This window comes from Triticum aestivum, chromosome 6A, assembly GCF_018294505.1.
Source record: "Triticum aestivum cultivar Chinese Spring chromosome 6A, IWGSC CS RefSeq v2.1, whole genome shotgun sequence".
Classification (NCBI taxonomy): Eukaryota; Viridiplantae; Streptophyta; class Magnoliopsida; order Poales; family Poaceae; genus Triticum; species Triticum aestivum.
In genome coordinates this window covers 197273092-197294556 of record NC_057809.1, presented here as the reverse complement: position 1 = coordinate 197294556, position 21465 = coordinate 197273092, and the positions used below count along the sequence as shown (strand labels likewise).

Here is a 21465-nt window from a genome sequence, read left to right as displayed (position 1 = left end):
GTAACTTTTAGCGAAAATCCAAGAAAAAACTGATGAAGAGAATCCTGATTCGTTTCCTTCCCTCTTCCCCGCTGCTCCGCGCCGCGCCGCCGCTTCTAACGCCCCGGTTGTCTTGTGTGCAGCTTTGGACATGCACGCCGCCGGCCCCAACCCCCAACACCCCGCCGCTTCGCTGTCCCTTCTCCGCCTCCAGCATCCCCGCTACCCCGCCCGCCTCCACCTGCTCTGCCTCTTGCATCTCCGCAGCCGCCTCCCTGTCCCCGCGCCCCTGGTCGCCGCTCCATCACCCATCCCCTCTGGCTTCCAGAGTCGGGAAGGACTGGGTGAGGTCGCAAGGGAGAGAGAGGCCTCGTGATGTGTTTTCCTCCTCCTAGGCCTCCTCCACTGCCGCAAGATCCATCCCGAGGTGACCTCTTTTGTTCTTGATTTGCTCTGTAAATCGAAATGAGAATCTTTCTTCTTTCTCCTCTTCTTCAACCTAACCCTGGTTAGTTTGTTTTGGCGTCTGATCAACCATGGTGACTATATGAGTATATGGCTGCATCTGAGCACCCGTTCTTCAAGTGCTACCACTCAATTGATTGAATCTCCAAAGAGGTTGTCTGAAAAATCCAAGTAAGTAATGTAAGTGCAAGTAAAATTGGTGGGAGGCTACGGCTCAATCGATTGCGTCTCAAATGCATCAACGCAGCTTACGGTGATTTTTGAAACCTGTCATGTATGCATGCCTTAAAAATAACTAAAAATTTAATTGCACCAAATGAATGGGAATGTTAAATTTGTTTGTTTCAGTACCTATATTCTAAAGAGCCCCACCCATGTTGTTTCCCTTGAGATTTAGACTTCTAGAGAAACCAATTTGCTGACAGATACTGGGACATCGCTCACTTGCACATTGCTGTTACTGAAGTCCACATACATGAGCTTCCTCAATCCTTGGAGACCTGAGGAATCGTTTGCTTCAGAATAAGATGGTTTATAATGAAAAAAGCTCCCAAGTAAAATTAAAGTTTCACCCATGCAACAGTACGAGTTACATACCCTAAAAAATTTGAAACCAAGCGTGTTGTCCAGAAAAGTTCAGTAGCTGAAGCTCCCAAAATAGGCTCGCGGGGATCCATGTCATCTTCCGTTCGATTACACAGGGTTTGATCTTCTTCCTTTCTCCTTTAATTCTTTGTCTGCTCTTTGATGTTCTACTTGCGGATTGGAGCTGCTGTCAGAACAGCGGTATATGTGTTCTATTCCGTTTAAGTATAAGGTTGTGCGGCCTTTTTTGCTCCATATTTCCTGAACTCATAGTTCATTTCCCTGTTATGTGTAGATCTGCAGGCAGCATGCAAGATCATTTGGTTCGTCAGTTTAGTTAGAACTCCCATTGTTGATTTCTCTTCCTAATGTAAGCCTTGGTGTTGCATTCATCAGGTGTGTTGCTATTTCGTATACAGTTCTGAATGATTAGTGCCAAGAAGTGAGCTCCAAACTAGGTGAGTACTTTGACGAACAGAAAAACTTTCAAGACCTATGGCCAGGAACATGTATTGTATCCAATACAAATGAAGCTCTAAATAATGTTGGGCTAAAAATGATTAGTTCTTCACTGAAACTTTGATTTTAGGGTTTGCTGGACTTTATGTACGGAATGCATTTGAGTGCCATAACTTAACATTTGGATACATCACGAATTTTAGTAGGTTAAACTAAAATCTAAATGGAATTACGAATGCATATCAGTTTGCTGCACAATTATGCAGCAAGGCCAAAAGTATTATTAGTCTGCATTATATCTTATAATATATGAGTTTTTGCCATTAGTCTTATTTTCTTCTACGACTACCATGTATTGTTTGACTCATTGTTATCATATATTTTCTTCTGATGCAAGCCTGTATCTACACTTCCACTCTCATTTCTTTCTTTCTTTTTTATTTTGCAGGGCACATGTCTTTCAAGTACAATAAAAAGATTACAGTTAACTTGTTGAGTAATAATATATGATTGCTGGTGCCTCCTGATTTGTGTGATAAACAAATGGTGTACATTTTGTGTGTAAATCCGAGATTCCTCGAAAGGTTGGGAAGTGAACTTATTGAACTTGTTAGCCCTGTTTAATTCGGTAGCATGTCAAACTTGATGTTCGTTTCGGCCCATAGCCTTTTCCCTGAAAAAGTTTGAAAGTGTGAATTATCTCTCTATCAAGTATTAGCTTTTTTGTTCTTTGAACAAGCCCCATTCACGCTGACTATATGGGAACAGTAAAACAAGCTAACATGGACCATCATGATGATTTCTTGGTATGTTGATCATCATTGATTTTAAGAGTTGAATGGGAGTGAGCGAGCTTCTATTCACTTGTTGCCGTCTACGTATGTACACTTTGTGACATCGGTGAGTAATGTACATATGATTTCTCTTACCATCAAAGACATCATATGAATGATATAGGAACCCATGGATCCAGTTGAATCACACATGTAAAGAAGGACGAGCTAGCTATATAGTTAGATGCATAGAGTGAGGCATTTCATTCCGTGATAACATGTATGAATCATGCATAGAGCTAACGATTAGTCCTGCATTACTCCAACAAGACTTGATCTATTACTACAAATATGCTATTAATGTTCTTCCATTTTCAGTTTCCCATCCAGTAAGCAATGAGCAAGAAGTCGAGCTCAATTGTAGTGAGATGGAGTAAGGGAAGGCGGTTTGGGGGCGGAGTGATGCTGGCGGTGGCTGCAGTTCCTACGGTGTCCAGGGCACGACTCTTTTTGCACGCCGAATGCTGCCAATTAGTTTCAGCTTCGCTGCACCACACCATCATGTGACACATATTATGACACGCGCACCTTGGCGGGCTGCGACACCAACAAGGACACACTACGGCAACCCTGTACGGGGGTGTCCGCCCCCTTGGGGATAGGTCACCTTCTTCCACAAGCCATGGTCGACAAAGTCTGCATCAAGACTCTTGATTCATCCTTCCCCCCTCTCTCCCAGCATGATTAAAAATTGATATCTGCTGTTTTTTGTTGCTCGGTTTGCATGTTTTTTTTGCCTTCTGAGGGAGACTATTCAGGCATACGATGGTTAGAGAAACGGATCCGCTAAAAATCAGTCGACTGAGACTTGGCGAAGTCTCAGTCGACTGCTCAGCCGTCCGATGCTGAGCGTGTAGATTTGCGCTGAGGCTGGTTTGTCCCTTGTTTCGGCCTGTGTAAGGCGTGGACCGGCCCATTTTCCTTTTCTTCTTTGTGGAACCGCGATCCCGCGCGAGCGTTTTGCTTTTGTAGTGGGCTGGGCTGTTTTTCCGTGCGGCTTTTTTTTTGCTGTTTTGTTTTTTGAGAAGTGGAAGCGGCCGCCCCCATGGTGATTAAGAAGAGGTGAACGGGCAGTCACAGCTCAATCCACATCGTCTCTCTCCATTCCCCAATATCAAATCAGAAGACGAACCAGAGGACGAGAGAGGGGAATGGCCGGCGCTGCTGATGCAGTGAGTTCCCCCCTAATTTTTCTTCCCCATCCTTCTTTCTTGTCTTTGTTTTTGCTGATGCTACACCGTAGATCTGTAGGGGATTGGGGTCCTTCTTTCTGTCTTTGTTTTTGCTGATGCTACACCGTAGATCTGTAGGGGATCGAGTGTAGATTAGTAGATTCAAGTCTACGATGGACTCCAGGATTTATAGGCATTTTTTTGTATCCTTACTTGTTCAAGCAATCAACAGATTGGAGGATTGATTTTTGGAGGTGGTAGTTTGTACGAACAAGTTCAAGTTGTATTTTTGTAGTGTCTCAAAGGGGGCGGCCAGAGTAAGCGGCTGCTAGGCCTTTTTTGTTAGGTGGTGCAGACCTAACGCCAAGTTAACCTCACTTTTTAGTCTTTTAAATTTCCCTTTTTTTGTTAGCTTCTTAGTCTGAAAATAGATTTTAGCCCAGGGGCTTGTTGTGAGTCAGCAATATGATGTCCTCGCCCAAGCTAAGTGCATGTCTGCTGCAATGTAGGAATGTGTTACTGTGCCCATGTATCCAGTAGAGTAGATAGGATTTTTGTATGTCCATAATCCCCCCGCAAGATGAGGTACCGTTCTTTTTCTTTTTTGTATTAAATATCTGATTAGTAGTTTGAAGCAGAGAATTGCGTCCATAGTTTATTTTTTTATGTTTTTCTTGCATGTTGAATGCACAATAGTGTCTCTCGCTTAATGAATGATACGCACACTCATGCGTATTCGAGAAAAAAAATTAGTGTCTCTCGCTCACGCACGTCGATCGGCAATGTCGGTGTGGCAGATCATAGTGCCAAAGTTCTTGTTGGTGATATACCTCATATCTGAAGAGATTAGGGTAGTTGTTTGTGTGGATCAAGCGAAGTTTAATACCTTCAACTCTATAATCGACTCTAGGATTTTTTTAGTTATTTTTCTCGTGTCCTTATTGTTCAAGCAGCCAATAGATTGGAGGTGTTTTTGTGTGTTTTTCATGCAGTTGTAAGGTGCTGGAGAGTGGCAGATCATACTGTTTTTATGTGTTTTAAGTTCAGTTAGGTTCAGTTAGTCTGGTTCTTTTCTGCTTCAGGAACCTGAACGGACCCTGTGTGAAGCTATTCGAAACTACTTTTTGTTTGTAATTCCTTTTTTTTCAGAAGAGTGTAATAGTAACCACATGTACAGCAACACTTTCGTTTCTTTCTCTTTCCTGAAACTGAAACTACTAGTCTTTTTACAGCATAAGTACTTTTGTTTTGGTTGTACCATCGGGTAAGCATGGTGTTTGGGCTTTTTTCGCAATCATTAAGCTGCATGAATACATTGCGAAATATATATATGTTTTCTGAGGTGAAAGAATGACACTGTAAAGTGTTTTTTTTAGTGAGTTATCCATTCTAATTTTTTTTGCTTCCTTTTTTGATGTGTACAGGGGGTTTGTGGAGTTTGTTTCAACCATTGCAAGTATGAGAGCAAGGGAAGCGGTTTCAGCATGGTTGCATGGGAGGAGTTCAAGAATGCAGGGGTAACCAACTCCTAACTTTTTGTACTAATGTCATCACAATACTCACAACTTTTTGTCGTGACATCACTCCTAACTTTTTTGTTTTTTTGTTCAAATCAGGTTGTGCCTTGCAATGAAAGGGCCCATTTCAACAATGTGACAGGAGAGAAGGTGACGTTTGTGTCAAACCAACGGGCATACACTGTAAAGTGTTACAAGGGTCGCATAAAGAGCACTATGTATGGGAGAGGTTGGAGGAAGTTCTATGAAGACAACAATCTGGGCAAGGGTCAGATGGTGGTGTTCCACCTGGATGAACCTTCACCTACGGCATCTATTTTGTGGTTCCAGGTGGGCAACGGCTCTGAAGATGAACAGCCTATGGAAGAGGGTGATCCCATTGAAGATTCAGATTCAGGTAATGAGGATGGAGAAGCTTCAAGCGATGATGGTGAAGGCATTGTTCGCACTAGGGGGCTTTTGCTTAATGAGACAGAGGATGCTCAGCTACAAGGGCTGCTGCCTCTCAGTGATGGTTTCATCGGGTTTGCTTTTGTTCACCGCCTGACAAGGACTGACATTCGCTTGGGCATGATGGTATGTATCTCTTTGTCTTCGTTTTTTCTTTTTTTTGTATGTGTATGCTACAGGCATATATATGTGAACACACAATGCAAATATGATTCCTTGAAAGAGAAGGGGCGGGGGGGAATATATGTATGCTACAGGCATATATATGTGAACACACAATGCATATATATTAGTTTTTAGTATCTGCAAGCATGTTTTGAACATATATTCGTGCTCAGTTTTTTTCCAGTATGCTCTTTTTTTCAAGCAAAAAAAAATCTGAATTGTGTTTTTTACCCCTTTCTTAAAGTATTCAAAGACCAAAGAAAGTTTGATTGTTTTGATATAAACACTCACATTTTTTCATGTCTGTTTGTGTTTTTTTGACAGAAAATACCCAAGAAAGTTGCTGCTGCCATGCCGTTTGAAGAACAGGGGGTTGTTGGTATTTCTGTGGATGGTCGGAGATTCAAAAAAATCTCATACAAAACTACTGATGATGGCCGCATTGTGTTTGACAGCAAGAAGTGGAAAAACTTCGCAGCTAGCAGAGGACTCAAAGTCAACACAGCTGTTCTTATTGGCTTCAAGAGCAGCGAGAGGGATGATGTCCATGTCCTGGTTATCTTGAAGAAGCTTGTCTAGGCACCAGGCACAGCAACTGATGACAAGCAGAGCTGCGTCTATAATACTCATCTGTTGGGTATTCTATATATTTCTGTGTAGAAGTCTGTATGATGAACCTTTTTTCATTTTTATGCCATGTTGAACCTGTCAGTGTAGTTTTGCGTTTCTTATGTGTCCACCAAACAATGTGGCTTGAATAATATATGATGGGAACCCCTTTTTCTACATTATATTCAAGTGTTCACCTAAGTTTTTTATTGATTTTTCAGTAAACATTCATATACTTTTTAATTTATGTGCACATGATATTTTTTAAATGTCAAAATGTGTGCTACTGTATTCGTTTCAAAGACAGCAGACTTCCTCTATACATGTCATTTTTTTTCCATGCAATCCAACCAGCTTATGTGTTTTTAATTGTCGTGTCGAGGAACACGCTCCTTACACGCAAACGAATGGAGAATGTGGACGATGAAACATTTATAGATTTTTTTAAGCCTGTCGCGATCTATTTTGGCTATTGCATGTCTTTTTCTAAAATGATTACTGGGGGGGGGGGGGGGGTGGGGGAGACCTTTGTTTTGTTGGAGGGGGCGGCGTCAAAAGACATGGCCCCCAATTTACATGTTCCGCACTAGGGGGCACGTAAAACTACATGTCTTTCTACATTGGTCGCAATTAGGGGAGGGGACATTTTGTTTTCTTGGTCGCAACGGGGGGAGGAGGGGGGCACCTTTTTGTTTTGTCGGAGCGGGAGCCGTCGAGAGACGCGGGGGCCTATTTGCATATCCCACACTAGGCACGGAACTACATGTTTTCTCTAACTTGGTCGCAACACCGACTACCCTACGTTTTTGTCGAATGGGGTGGCATCGAGAGACATGGGGCCCAGTTGCATGTACCACAGTAGGCATGCAACTGCATGTCTTCTAGCTAGGTTGCATCCTGAGTTCCATTTTTTGTTGGTTGCCGGAGGGGCGGCTTCTAGTTTTCTGGTCCTAACTCGGGGAGGGGGGGTACCCAATGTTTTTGTCGAATGGGGCGGCGTCAAGAGACATGGGGCCCAGTTGCATGTCCCACACCAGGCACGCAACTGCATGTCTTCTAGCTTGGTTGCAACTAGAGGGATTTTGTCTTGTCAGTGGGCGCGGCGTCGAGAGACATGGGGGGGGGGGGGGGCAGTTGCATGTCCCAGACCAGGCACGCAATTGCATGTCTTCTAGCTTGGTCGCAACTAGAGGGATTTTTTCTTGTTGGAAGGGCGCGGCGTCGAGAGACATGGGGCCCCAGTTGCATCTCCCACATTAGGCACGCAACTGCATGCCTTCTAGCTGGGTTGCAACTTGACTCTCATTTTTTGTTGGTTGCCGGAGGGGCGGCTTCTAGTTTTCTTGTCCCAACTCTGGGAGGGGGGCGAGTACCCAATGTTTTGTCGAATGGGGCGGCGTCAAGACACCAGGCACACAATTGCATGTCTTCTAGCTTTGGTCACAACTAGAGGGATTTTTTCTTGTCGGAAGGGTATGGCGTCGAAGAGACATGGGGACCGAATTGCATCTCCCACACTAGGACACGCAACTGCATGTCTTCTAGCTTGGTCGCAACTAGAGGGATATTTTTCTTTTGTCGGAAGGGTGCAGCGTCGAGAGACATGGGGGCCCCAGTTTCATCTCCCACACTATGCACGCAACTACATGTCTTCTAGCTTGGTCGCAACTCAACTTCCATTTTGTTGTTTTTGTCGGAAGGGCGGCTTCTATTTTTGTTGGTCGCGTCTCGGGGGGGGGGGGGATACCCTTTTTGTTTTGTCCGGAAGGGCGCGGCGATGAGAGACATGGGGCCCCAGTTGCATGTCCCACAGTAGACACGCAACTGCATGTCTTCTAGCTGGGTTACAATCTTTGACTTCCATTTTTTGTTGGTTGCCGGAGGGGTGGCTTCTAGTTTTCTGGTCCCAACTCAGGGGGAGGGAGGGTACGCAACTGCATGTCTTCTAGCTTGGTCGCAACTAGAGGGCTTTTTGTCTTGTCGGTGGGCGCGCCGTCGAGAGACATGGGGGGCCCAGTTGCATGCCCCAGACCAGGCACGCAATTGCATGTCTTCTAGCTTGGTCGCAACTAGAGAGGATTTTTTTCTTGTTGGAAGGGCGCGACATCGAGATACATGGGGCCCAGTTGCATGTCCCACACCAGGCACGCAACCGCATGTCTTCTAGTTGGTCGCAACTAGAGCGTTTTTTTCTTGTCGGAAGGGCGCGGCTTCGAGAGACATGGGACCCCAATTGCATCTCCCACACTAGGCACGCAACTGCATGTCTTCTAGCTTGGTCGCAACTAGAGGGATTTTTTCTTGTCGGAAGGGCGTGACGTCGAAGAGACACGGGGCCAAAGTTGCATCTCCGACACTAGGACACACAACTGCATGTCTTCTAGCTTGGTTGCAACTTGACTTCCATTTTTTGTTGGTTGCCAGAGGGGCGGCTTCTAGTTTTCTGGTCCCAACTCGGGGAGGGGGGCATGTCCCCCGATTTTTTGTTGAATGGGGCGGCGTCAATAGACATGAGGGGCCTAGTTGCATGTCCCACACCAGGCATGCAACTGCATGTCTTCTAGCTTGGTCGCAACTAGAGGGATTTTTTCTTGTCGGAAGGGCCCGAGTTGCATCTCCCACACTAGGACACACAACTGCACGTCTTCTAGCTTGGTCGCAACTTTGACTTTTTCCATTTTTTTGTGCTTTGTCGGAGGGGCGGCTTCTAGTTTTTAGGTTGGCAACTCGGGGGGTGAGGGTACCTTTTTGTTTTGTCGAATGGGGCGGGGTCGAGACATCGGGCCTAGTTGCATGTCCCACACCAGGCACGCAACTGCATGTCTTCTAGTTTGTTCACAACTAGGAGGGGATTTGTTTTGTCGGAGGGGGTGTCGTCAAGAGACATGGGGCCCAGTTGCATGTCCCACACCAGGCATGCAACTGCATGTCTTCTAGCTTGGTCGCAACTAGGAGGGCTTTTTTTGTCTTTGTCAGTGGGCGCGGCATCGAGAGATATGGGGTCCTAGTTGCATGTCCCACAATTGGCATGCAACTGCATGTCTTCTAGCTGGGTCCCAACTTGACTTCCATTTTTTGTTGCTTGTCGGAGGGGCGGCTTCTAGTTTTGTGGTCCCAACTCGGGGAGAGGGGGGTACCCAATTTTTTATCGAATGGGGCGGCGTCAAGAGACATGCGACCCAGTTGCATGTCCCACACTAGGCACGCAACTGCATGTCTTCTAGCTTGGTCGCAACTAGAGGGCTTTTGTCTTGTCGGTGGGCGCGGTGTCGAGAGACATGGGGGGCTCAGTTGCATGTCCCAGACTAGGCACGCAATTGCATATCTTTCTAGCTTGGTCGCAACTAGAGGGCTTTTTGTTTTGTCGGTGGGCGTGGCGTCGAGAGACACGGGGGAGGCCCAGTTGCATGTCCAAGACCAGGCACGCAATTGCATATCTTCTAGCTTGGTCGCAACTAGAGGGCTTTTTGTCTTGTCGGTGGGCGCGGCGTCGAGAGACACGAGGGGGGGGGCAGTTGCATGTCCCAGACCAAGCACGCAATTGCATGTCTTCTAGCTTGGTCGCAACTAGAGGGATTCTTTATTGTTGGAAGGGCGCGACGTCGAGATACATGGGGCCCCAGTGTCATCTCCCACACTAGGCACGCAACTGCATGCGTTCTATCTGGTTTGCAACTTGACTTCCATTTTTTGTTGGTTGCCAGAGGGGCGGCTTCTAGTTTTCTAGACCCAAATTTTTGTTGAATGGGGGGGGGCAATTGCATGTCCCAGACCAGGCACGCAATTGCATGTCTTCTAGCTTGGTCACAACTAGAGGGATTTTTTCTTGTCGGAAGGGCACGGCGTCGAAGAGACACGGGGCCCGAGTTGCATCTCCCACACTAGGACACATAACTGCATGTCTTCTAGCTTGGTCGCAACTTTGACTTTTTCCATTTTTTGTGCTTTGTTGGAGGGGCGGCTTCTAGTTTTTAGGTTGCAACTCTGGGGGGTGAGGGTACCTTTTGTTTTGTCGAATGGGGCAGCGTCAAGACATCGGGCCTAGTTGCATGTCCCACACCAGGTACGCAATTGCATGTCTTCTAGTTTGTTCGCAACTAGGGGGGCTTTGTTTTGTCGGAGGGGCGGCGTCAAGAGACATGGGGCCCTAGTTGCATGTCCCACAGTAGGCACGCAACTGCATGTCTTCTTGCTTGGTCGCAACTGGGAGGGACCTTGTTTTGTCGGAGGGGGCGGCGTCAAGAGACATGGGGACCAGTTGCATGCCCCACACTAGGCACACAACTGCATGTCTTCTAGTTTTGGTCACAACTAGGAGTGGCCTTGTTTTGTCAGAGGGGGCGGCGTCAAGAGACATGGGGATTAGTTGCATGTCCCCACACCAGGCACGCAACTGCATGTCTTCTAGTTTGTTCACAACTAGGGAGGGGCTCTGTTTTGTCGGAGGGGGCGGCGTCAAGAGACATGGGGACCAGTTGCATGTCCCACACCAGGCACGCAACTGCATGTCTTCTAGCTTTGGTCGCAACTAGGGGGGCTTTGTTTTGTCGGAGGGTGCGACGTCAAGAGACATGGGGAGCCCAGTTGCATGTCCCACACCAAGCATGCAATTGCATGTTTTCTAGCTTGGTTGCAACTAGGGGGGAGAGGGGACTTTTGTTTTGTCGGAGCGAGCAGCGTCGAGAGAGATTGGGGGCAAGTTGCATGTCCCATACTAGGCATGCAACTGCATGTCTTCTAACTTGGTTGCAACTAGGGGGGCATTTGTTTTGTCGAAAGGGAACGGCATCAAGAGACATGGGGCCTAGTTGCATGTCCCGCACTAGGGCAGCATTGAGCGACATGGGGCCCAGTTTGCATGCCCAACTATACTCATGCAACCGCATGTCTTTCTAGCATGGTCGGAACTTAGTGTCTTCCAACTTAGTTGCAATTAGGGGACTTTGTTTTTACCGGAGGGTGACAATAAGAGAGGGCAACACCTAGTCATGCAATTGCAAACGTTGTCCCCCGGAGTATAACTACATGTTCTTTTACAAACATTTTTTTTCTCAAACTACACTTTTTTTGCTTGGTCGGAAGGGGGCAACTCCCCCCGTGAATCCTCTACCCTCACTATGTGTCATACGAGCATCATAACACCGCCGTTTTCCACCACGCTCGCAAACACAAATCAAGCATGCTCTACCCTCACTATGTAGAGGATTTATGAAAAAATAATATTCATATACATTTGTTTACTTTCTTCTTTTTGCATTTTTTGTTTTCCTAAGGATTTGAGAAAAATATATATTTTTTTGTATCTTATTCTAACAGCGGAGCTCATTTTCTCAAAAAGAAAAGGAGCATATTAAGGAAGAAGAGTTACTTGTCCAGATCCTCAGACACATTTTTTTAATACTTTTTGTGTAGGAAAGGAGTTTTTTTCGAAATGGAGGCAAAATATTTGTCTTATCGATTAATTAAGCAGAGATAATTGCCCAAAAAATCAACGGAAAACAGTGACTACACACGGTGTGCTGCTATTTCCTATTTTCTTTTTCTTTTTTTCTTTAAGTCTCCAGAATGTGGACCCAGGCTCTACTTCTTTCTAGAGGTCACCTAGCGGCACATAGACATAGAGAGAGAACGGGAAAGGAAGGAAGCCGCATCACGGGGGCGGTCACATCCAAGGTTTCCGGGGCGGAAGTCGCCGGCGACGAGATGCTCGTCAACGCCCGCGGCGAGATGCTCGGCGGCGCCCCTCCAGAGTCTGCGCGCCTCGCTGATGAGGTGAGCTACGGCCCCTTTTCCGCTCTCTCCACCCCACCCACACAAATCTCCCCCCGTTTGCGTGTACGCGAGGCAAAATCGAGCTGCGGATGTCCATTTTCTGCAGTATAGGATTCATAATTTGTTGAAGAATCACGATTCCGTGAGGGAATTGCAAGTCTAGAAGAGGGATTTTGGTGTGTTTTCGTGCAGCGGCATGGGGGGGGGGACTAGCGTGGTCGGCCGTGAGGTGAAATGGGCGCCGGTGCTGCTGCCCGACGAGAGGGTGTCAGGGGCAGCGTGGTTGTCTTCTCCATCGTTCTCCAGCGGCACCCCGGCCAGCGCCACACCTGGTCAACAGGATGTGGAACTTAGTAGGACTATGTCTGAATTTTATTATGTGCTCTATGAGAGCGTCAGTCTAATTCTGTTCACTGTCAGAAGGCATTCTGTTTGTTTGTGTTTTCTCTGAACTTAACATGTGGGAGCTGCTCAGATACAACGGCAACTAATCAATTTAGAGTGCGGGAACACGAATCATGGACAGATATGTATGCATGTTTTTGCAGTTTGCTGCTTGTTTTTTAGTTTTGCAATCTTGATATGCGGCGTCAAGTATAGTCCCCTTGCAGAATTTGCCAACTGGAATTGGAGCGAATGATTCCTGTACTTGAACAATGTTTGTGCACTCTGTTGCCTGAAAATTCAGAGTTTGTGTACTTGAACATGTTTTTATTGTACTTATGTTTTGAACAAGATATATCTGCGATTCACAAGTAAATGATGGCACCAGAACTGCTAGTCTATAGCAGAATTTAGCAGTTTTGTAGTCCCCTCGCTGAATTCACGCAAACTGGAATATGTTTTTGCGTCTTGTCCCCTGGATGAATTTGCTAACTGGAATATGTTGTGTCTAGTCCCCTTTTGTCTAGTCATTCAGTGATTTGTGAGCATGGGAGGGATTTTGTATTTTGTTGAGATTGCGTCTTAGGAGAATGTACGCACCTAAGAACGTTTTACAAGTTTAGATCTACACAATTTCTTGCAGACATCCGCCCTGAGTTTACAAGCAAAACATTCAGCCGGATCAAACCATTTTTTTGTGAAAGAAATGCAGCATGCTCCAAGATGGCAGGTGTCTTTTTTGGGTAATTTTTTGTCGCTGTTTCAAACCGAAAAAAGATACTATTTGTGATTCTCTTTCTGCTACTTGCAACTCTTTTTGAGAAATCAAGTATATATTAGGCCATATTCCTCTTTGAGGACAATGCTCGGTTTATTTTCATATGCGTAAATTCCTCTTAACCAATTCTAAACCATATCCCGGCTCCGTATCTTATTTTGTTAGCTAAGTGGCACAGTAAAGTTTTTGAGAGGGAATCCAGTGATCATTTTTATTTTTATTTTTTGTCTTTTTTGTGTGTAAATCCACTTTTGTGATCTATATTTTTTAAATTAATGTGCCTCTTTTTTTATGGAGCAGTGTCTGATGGATGCCCGCAAGAAGATTGAACACGAGATCGAAAGTAAAGCCAAGGCGTCCTTGAAAGAAGGGTTAGGTCAAGAGCATAAAACTGTACGCACTCGAAATCTCATCATCTTTTTTTATTTGTTTTGATTTAACCCCTTTTTTTGTACATTTTGTTATGAATCTCATCATCATTTTTTTGGGCATGTAGTTTGTGGAGATGGAGTATATGGTGTGAATATAGATTCTGGGATGAAGTTTGTGGATATGACCATTTTTTGGGCATGTCTTTGGTTGCTTTAGTCGTACTTGGTTGCCACTGATGTATTTTTTCAATTATTTTTGGCCTGCTTGTACCAAGTATTTTTGCCAATGCCTGTTTGAATTTTTTTCTGAGGCATTTGGCATACTGAGATAGTTGATTTTTTGTTTTGAGCCAATGTGTGTGTTCTACACCAAGCTAGGCCAGTGTTGTGTTATACATAGTTCTGTTTCTAGGCAATTCTAGCCATACTCCATTCCCTCACAGAAATCTGAGCTGAGCTAGTACTTGTGACGGAGGGACACGTGGGTGGGCGGCAACAGCCAATGTGGGGTATGCGTGCGTGCGTGCTTCCGCGTGGCGCGACGAGCATTGTGGTTGGGATCGGATGTCCACACCGCGAACGAGGCTGTGACTTTGAGCACCTGCTAGTTGTCCTTCTTTTTCCTCACACACGAAAAAAGAAACCTGCTACTTTTATTAAGTATTTTGTTTTTGCCTAACTGCATCTCACTTAGCAGCACCTTTCTCAAGCCTGCACTACTAACCGAATCAATCATAATCGTTGTGTTTTTCACTTTCCCTTATCTGAATTTAGACTCCAAGATCATAATCCTTGTCTCTGATGCATAACTTTTTTGAATGATTTTGGTGCAGTATTTTTTCTTTTAGCTAACTGCACAGTAAAGTTTTGAGAGGGAATCAAGTGATCATTTATCTTTCTCTTATTTGTGTTTGTGTTAAATCCACTTTTTCTTTTTAGCTAACTGCCTCTTTTTTGTTAAATGCAATCACCCATTTTTGTATGCTTTTTGCAATGTCTACTGCTTGGTTTTTCGTTAAGCATTAGCAAACAAGGGAAGTTACCCTGCAACATATGTGTGTTGTTTTGCTATTTATCTTTTTTTGGCCTAGAGTATGTTTGCAAAAGATACATGTTACTATGCAACACTAATGTATAATATGCATTTTTTTGTGAACACAGCCACACCCAGGTACAAATATTGAAGATGAAGAAGGGAACCCTGGTAGTGATAGGAATGAAGAAGGGAGACATCAGTGTGTGGAAGATACTGATTTAGATGAGAGAGGCTATGATGTCGAGATCACTGACACTGAAGCATCAGACGATTTGCTATATGAAGAAGTTCTGACGGTGGTGTGTAACTCTTTATATACAAATACACACTTTTTCTTTTTCCAAGCTTATTAGTTCATATAGGAAGTTTTTAACTAGGCAACACATGTTGAAAGAGAGGCTATGATTATTTTCTTTTTTTGATGTTTAAAAAAATAGCTAACGAATGATTTGTGTTGCCTCTTTATTTTCTTTGGCAATAAGCTGATGAACGAAGATATGTCTGACGACCAGATCATCCGTTGTTTCCTGGTTGTGGCATTATCAACATTCCTCTGCCCGACATCAAACACTAAACCAAGCACCAAATATATGGGAGCTCTAGTTAATGTGGAGCAACTCAAGCAACTAAATTGGTGCAGGTTTGATCATGATTGGGAGTTGATGTATATAAAGAAATACCAAAAGGAAAAGCTGAAGCAGAACCGAACAATGATGACTCTAGGAGGATGTATATACCACCTAGCAGTATGTCACTCTTTTTTTTTCAAATCCAATGTGTTATTTTTATGTGATTAAGCCATTTTTTGTGTTTGTTTTATCTTTGTTGGTGTAGTCCTATATCATCTAATCTAATGCTTTACCTATTTTTTTGTTTTTTTGCAGGTCCGTTGTCTTGATTTTACTGATTTTGGCTCAATTCAAATCCCATCTTTGATGCCCAGAATATGTGTCTGGAAGGGAGATATGGTCAAGCATTTAAGTGACATGACCATTGGAAGAGATGGAAAGTATGGATGTCTCACAGTAAGTTCTTTTGCCCTCCTTTTCTTTTTGTCATCCAAAAGCATGACATCCTTTGTGCAACATTTTCTAATTTTTAAATTTCTTACACTTCTTTTATTTCTATATGCATTTTTGTAGATAAAAGAAGTATCAGAAACCCGCTACAAGGATGGAACATACGAGTGGGCAAGTACGATTAAGAATTCAAATTTCAGGAAAGCGATAAACAATGTTGCAGGGAATTCTTTGTCTGACAAGGTTTGTGACCCCCTTGCTTTTTTTCATTGAAGCAAACCCTTCTTTTTTATGCGGTTTCTATATGTACAGCCTATGTCTTTTTACAAGTTTTCACTTTTTGTGATGCATCATGTATTTTTTTTGGGACCAGGTCAAAGAGGATATCTTCCTCGCTTACGAAAACCATATGAAGAATGAAGACATAAATACTTGCATCAAAGCTAAAGGGCTTCTGCTAGACACGATCCGCATCATAACCAATGCCTCTGGTGAATCAGGTGATACAGTTAAAGTGGGCTCAACAGGAACTGAATTGAATGCAAGCCAACAGTCCAACAACTCAGGAGACACTGTCAAACTACAATCGACTGAACTTCAAGAGGAAAATGACGGAGGTGTGTCACCATTTTTTTGCTGTAATCCTTCAATAGTAGTTCCTTTTCTAACATGTGCCTACAAGTCAGTCTATAAGTCAACATTTTTACAAAGGTGTCACACCTCCCGTCTGGTGCCCCCTTTTTTCTCCTCCCCACGCAGGGCATCTGCTGCAAAGGAAAACGGATGTTCTATCAACTAGCCAACAGTCTGCTGGTTCTTCTGCATCAAAAACAAATGCTGGAAAAGGGAGCATAAATGAAGCTAATGGGTTTTGTAGCAGCCCTCCTAAAGTCCATGAAATAGGCAAGTTGAAGGTGCGCATTGCAAACACATAGCTTTTCTGATCTCACACCATTTTTTTCTTTTTATTTTTGCGTCTAACCATGTCCCCTTAAACAGTCTAACTCCGGAGCACAATGTCAAAGAGAGCATTCCTCAAAGGACCCCATGCCAGAAATGTGTGTTCCAGCCGCATCAACTTTCGCTCCAAGAAACCATGTAGATGGAGGTACAACTTTTTGGTTTTTTGTAACTTTTTAATGTTCTTTTCTTTTTCTCGTTCTCTTGAACTTACATTCCTAACTCCATTTTTTTTCATTTTTGAACCACAACAATTTTGATGCAATACAAAAGGAGGAGGATAGATGCCCAATCAAGTAGCGAACCACATGATCCCTGTTCAATCAAGCACAAGAAGCCTTTGGAATCTCTTTTGAAGGTATAGAATGTGCTTTTTTTCTTTTTCGTAATGCAAGTTGATTTTCAAAAAGATTTGTCTAACATAGTTTTTTGCTTTTTGTGTTTGCATTCTTTTCCTGCAACAGGCTGACAAAAAAATCCCCTCAAAACAGGGTGAAGAAAAGGATGAAGTCCACACTCTAGATAATCAACAAGAGAAAAGCAGCAGCCTCAACTACATGCTTATTGGAGAAGCAAAAGAGAACCACGTTCAAAATGTAGCAGAGAGTGCCAAGGAAGACATCCCAACAGAGCTCATTCAGTCCAAAATAATTTTCACGGAATCAAAGCAAACAACATTTTCTGGTTTTCAAAACACATCAATTCAGGAATTGGTACACAAATTTTATTTTTCTTCATGTCAGCAGTGGCATTCATAGACATGCTTATACTCTCTACTTGTCAATTTTTTTGCCTTCTTCTATGTGTTTTAACTGTGTCTTTTTTCTTTGTTTTTTGTTTATTTACTTGAAAACAGGACCTGCAGAGGAAAAAATTTAGGGGGCGCCTGGATAACCTGAGCATAGACATTAATGTAAAAGCGCAACCAGAGAGTGGTAAGCATGTCTTCTATTTTTTATGCTCTCTATTTTATAAAAACTGAAGCATAGACATTAATGTACCAACACAATCAGAGGTCTCATTTTCTTGTGTGTGTGTGTGTGTTACCGAAATGCTTTATTTGTTTTCAGGGACACATACAGATGAGGTTTTTGCAAGAGGATATAAAATCATTAGCGACTTTCTAGACAAGGCAAGAGAAAAATATTTCTTCGCCGATGATAGCACCCCCTCATTCAGGATCTCTGAAGATGTGGATGAATGTGGAAATATAATCGAAGAACATGAATTGTGGAGGCCTGTATGGATGAAGGATGAGTGTTACAAAAAAAGATAGAGGCTAGTTTTTCAATATCTTTTTTTCATCCACAAGTGGTTTCTCCTGTCAACATAAATGCCATATTTTCAATGCACATAACATTTTTTCTTTTTCTCATAAACAGGCAACGAAGTTGAAGATCGCCAAAAACTTCAAGGAAGTACAGCCAGAAGAAGTTGACATTTGTGTGCAAGGGAATACAAACTTGAAGGTATTCTCCCCCCATCTGTTCAAATTTTTCCTATAAACCCAGGCTATTTTTTTTACTTTTTTTGTTCTCTCTCTGTGTTTTTGTTACTTGGTTTTTGCAACGTGTAACACAGAAACAGGGAAGCAGTAGTTCAAACTACGAGCTAAGCATTCAGTGCGCCCAAAGGGAAGTACAAAGAAGTTTGATGTGTGAGACGCCATAGCCCCCAAAACCAGTTGAGGAGATTGTTGATGTGGTCAGTTTTGCAAAAAACTTTATTGTCTTGTAGTAGTTTATCACAAATAGGCTTTTTTCTCCAAGCATTTCCAGGGTTGACTTTTCCTTCATTTTATATTTTTTATTCACCCTATGTGGCGCAGACAACACCTGAAGTTCAAATGTCAACTGGGTGGAATCACAGGCAAACTTGCTACTCACCATGCAAAAATAACAACGAGTACACAGCCGAGACTCCCCCACTCAAAATGAAGAAGGTAGTTCTGAAATAGCAGATTTCTTATCAAATACAAGCATGTATTCTTTTTTCGTACTAAAACATCCTTTTCATATGCACTTTTGTGTGTGTTTGGTTCTATTTTTATGTTTTCCCCAGGACTACTCCATGGTTCCAATAATAGGAAAAAGGTTATTTGCAGAGGAGGAAAGCTGTCAACAAGAATCCAGTGGCAGCAAAAGGAATCCAGTACAACTAATGGAAGAAAAAACTGTAAGAAGCCGTTTTTTATTTTTTAAGTGCTCTCTGTTTGTTAATCGTTCTTTTCTTTTTCTGAAATTCTTTTTAATTATGCATCTAACATTTTTATTTTTTCTTACCCTTTTTGTGTCATATGTATAGTCAGGACAACTCAAAATTCATGGAGAAAACATGTTTTGGCAAGAGCGTAGCACATTGGTCAACATAACTGATGATTTTTACAACACAAATATCTCGTTAGGAAGGCCAAGCAGTTTCAGTGGAAAAGAAAATGCACCACCAAAGAGGATTGTCCAACCAAGCAGGTACCGTAGCTCACCGTACGACTGCAGCAAAAGGGGCCCAATAATGCCACATGAGAGAAAGATGTATGAGAACATAACATCTCTGGCCAATGTTGAAGGATCGTGAGTTTTTTCTCAGATGCACTATTTCATTTTTGCAAAATGTTTTTCTTGCCTTATACTCACTGTAAAGACTTTTTGTGCGTAAGCTAACCTGCAAGCTGACATGTTTTCCTTTGTTCTATATGTACAGCAAACCTGCAGTTTTGATTGACAAAACCATTGCCACATTTGGACAGTTGGGTAACTCGATGAAAATAGGTGGCCGGGTCCAGGCCTATGTCATAAATGTGTACTGTAGGCACCTATTTAATGAAAATCATCCTAGGAACTCACTCAAGCACTATTTCTTCCACACTGCATTTGTAAGCAAATGAAACCCAACCTTTTTTCTCTCTGTTTGTTTTTTATGATTTCCCTTGTTTTTATTTTTTCTGTCATCGTACTTACCTACCTTTCAAAATTTTCATCATTCAACAACTTAAAAGGAATATTTCCTGGGCAAATGGAAAAATGATGAGGCAAGAATTTGGTGGAGGAAGAAACTGATTACGAGTTTCATTGGAGCTGGAAAAGCACATAATCTTTCGATGTTAGACAAGGTTTTTTGTCAAACTTCCTCTTTTCATTTTTCCACAACACAAGTTCAGCTATAATTTGGTTTAGTGTTTTTTCCTTATTTCAATATACACTAACTTGTTGTCTATATTTTCCCTTTTTCTGCATCAACTCCAAAATGGATGTACACAAGTTGTACTTTCCAACACTACACGAGGAACATTACTTTCTGTTCGTCGTTGACATCAAGGGTCACATGTTTTATTTTCTAGATTCTTTCTACGATGAGAAGAGCTCATATCATATGAACATAAAAAAGAAGATTGTAAGTACAAGGGTTTTAAATACTGTTTTTTGTTTTTGTGATAATTATATTTTGTCTGCAAATTTTTCCTGCAAACATCAATAAATGTTTATTTTTTATATTTGAGGCAGATCTCAAGCTTTATATGCACTTGGTATGAAGCTCGGCTCCAGCCAATGGATTTCAATGCATTCCCTGCTGTTTACCCTAAAGTCCCTCAACAAGATAACGAGTATGAAACCAAACATCTACGCTTTTATTTTCCCTGACTTCCTTTTGCTTTGTTGTAACTTTTTAATACATTTTTTGTGATTTTTGTTCACAAACACCTGTACCTTTTTTGTGTGTATGTATTTTTCAGTATTGATTGTGGCATTTTCACTATGAAACTAATGGGATGGTGCCCAAGGAATCCAACCCCTATAGTTTTTTCACCAAAAGATGTCCCAGATGCAAGGATCTGATATGCTATTGATCTCATGTTCAGCCACTACAACACTTTGGATGACGAGAAGAAGCGTGTGAAGGAGTTCCGCCTATAGGTTAACCCCATATGCATTTTTCTAGTTTTTTCAGATTCCTTTGCTTTATGTTTGTGACAGGATTTTATTAAGTTTCCCCTTTGTGTTCTTATCCTTCCGTGCAGACATGAAAAAGTGCTGACAGCTCCTAAAAGACACCACTCATAGATGATAAGAGGAGCTGTATCAAGAGTCATATGTGAACACACAATGCTACAGGCATATATATGTGAACACACAATGCAAATATGATTCCTTGAAAGAGAAGGGGCGGGGGGGAATATATGTATGCTACAGGCATATATATGTGAACACACAATGCATATATATTAGTTTTTAGTATCTGCAAGCATGTTTTGAACATGTATTCGTGCTCGGTTTTTTTTTCCAGTATGCTCTTTTTTCAAGCAAAAAAATCTGAATTGTGTTTTTTACCCGTTTTTTAAAGTATTCAAAGACCAAAGAAAGTTTGATTGTTTTGATATAAACACTCACATTTTTTGTGTCTGTTTGTGTTTTTTTGACAGAAAATACCCAAGAAAGTTGCTGCTGCCACGCTGTTTGAAGAACAGGGGGTTGTTGGTATTTCTGTGGATGGTTGGAGATTCAAAAAAATCTCATAGAAAACTACTGATGATGGCCGCATTGTGTTTGGCAGCAAGAAGTGGAAAAACTTCGCAGCTAGCAGAGGACTCAAAGTCAACACAGCTGTTCTTATTGGCTTCAAGAGCAGCGAGAGGGATGATGTCCATGTCCTGGTTATCTTGAAGAAGCTTGGCTAGGCACCAGGCACAGCAACTGATGACAAGCAGAGCTGCGTCTATAATACTCATCTGTTGGGTATTCTATATATTTCTGTGTCGAAGTCTGTATGACGAACCTTTTTTCATTTTTATGCCATGTTGAACCTGTCAATGTAGTTTTGCGTTTCTTATGTGTCCACCAAACAATGCGGCTTGAATAATATATGATGGGAACCCCTTTTTCTACATTATATTCAAGGGTTCACCTAAGTTTTTTT

At 42.7% G+C, this 21465-nt stretch overlaps 2 protein-coding genes and 1 long non-coding RNA gene across 7 annotated transcripts; all 3 read left to right on the top strand.

Annotated features, from left to right (window-relative positions):
* The first annotated feature begins 122 nt into the window (after positions 1 to 122).
* On the top strand, positions 123 to 6442 carry LOC123127253 (uncharacterized). 3 transcript variants are annotated; one of them, XM_044546871.1, is made up of 7 exons: positions 123 to 406; positions 493 to 615; positions 1426 to 1487; positions 1937 to 3493; positions 4918 to 5010; positions 5110 to 5586; positions 5950 to 6442. In XM_044546871.1, exons 4-7 carry the CDS (start codon positions 3473 to 3475, stop codon positions 6202 to 6204), a joined length of 846 nt encoding a protein of 281 aa, XP_044402806.1. In that variant the 5' UTR covers positions 123 to 406; positions 493 to 615; positions 1426 to 1487; positions 1937 to 3472; the 3' UTR covers positions 6205 to 6442. The 3 variants fall into 3 exon arrangements, with proteins under 3 accessions (XP_044402806.1, XP_044402805.1, XP_044402807.1); XM_044546870.1 differs by having other exon boundaries at positions 493 to 1487; XM_044546872.1 differs by having other exon boundaries at positions 123 to 615; positions 1937 to 2072.
* Positions 6443 to 11838: 5396 nt separating this feature from the next.
* LOC123127251 (uncharacterized) lies at positions 11839 to 17834 on the top strand. Of its 3 annotated transcripts, XM_044546867.1 has the most exons (14): positions 11870 to 12006; positions 13034 to 13133; positions 13469 to 13561; positions 14701 to 14874; positions 15058 to 15321; positions 15460 to 15600; positions 15718 to 15837; positions 15968 to 16211; positions 16354 to 16508; positions 16594 to 16702; positions 16828 to 16912; positions 17019 to 17267; positions 17411 to 17489; positions 17625 to 17834. In XM_044546867.1, the coding sequence occupies exons 2-11, from the start codon at positions 13104 to 13106 to the stop codon at positions 16836 to 16838; spliced, it is 1341 nt and encodes a 446-aa protein (XP_044402802.1). In that variant the 5' UTR covers positions 11870 to 12006; positions 13034 to 13103; the 3' UTR covers positions 16839 to 16912; positions 17019 to 17267; positions 17411 to 17489; positions 17625 to 17834. The 3 variants fall into 3 exon arrangements, with proteins under 3 accessions (XP_044402801.1, XP_044402803.1, XP_044402802.1); XM_044546866.1 differs by lacking the exon at positions 13034 to 13133 and having other exon boundaries at positions 11839 to 12006; XM_044546868.1 differs by lacking the exons at positions 13034 to 13133; positions 15058 to 15321 and having other exon boundaries at positions 11839 to 12006.
* Positions 17835 to 17934: 100 nt separating this feature from the next.
* LOC123127252 (uncharacterized) lies at positions 17935 to 21465 on the top strand. Its single transcript, XR_006462212.1, has 10 exons — positions 17935 to 18023; positions 18136 to 18258; positions 18383 to 18496; positions 18616 to 18729; positions 18859 to 19124; positions 19255 to 19426; positions 19550 to 19944; positions 20055 to 20155; positions 20285 to 20465; positions 20570 to 21465. It is a non-coding gene; the product is annotated as an uncharacterized lncRNA (long non-coding RNA).

Bases quoted from the DNA above. Each gene is read 5' to 3' on its own strand.
- LOC123127251 (XM_044546866.1), top strand. From the start codon at position 11,938: ATGCTCGTCAACGCCCGCGGCGAGATGCTCGGCGGCGCCCCTCCAGAG. The intron at 12,007-13,468 runs GTGAGCTACGGC...TTTATGGAGCAG, and splicing joins CTGCGCGCCTCGCTGATGAG to TGTCTGATGGATGCCCGCAA. The intron at 16,509-16,593 runs GTGCGCATTGCA...CCCCTTAAACAG, and splicing joins ATGAAATAGGCAAGTTGAAG to TCTAACTCCGGAGCACAATG.
- LOC123127253 (XM_044546871.1), top strand. From the start codon at position 3,473: ATGGCCGGCGCTGCTGATGCA. The intron at 5,011-5,109 runs GTAACCAACTCC...TGTTCAAATCAG, and splicing joins AGGAGTTCAAGAATGCAGGG to GTTGTGCCTTGCAATGAAAG. The intron at 5,587-5,949 runs GTATGTATCTCT...TTTTTTTGACAG, and splicing joins ACATTCGCTTGGGCATGATG to AAAATACCCAAGAAAGTTGC.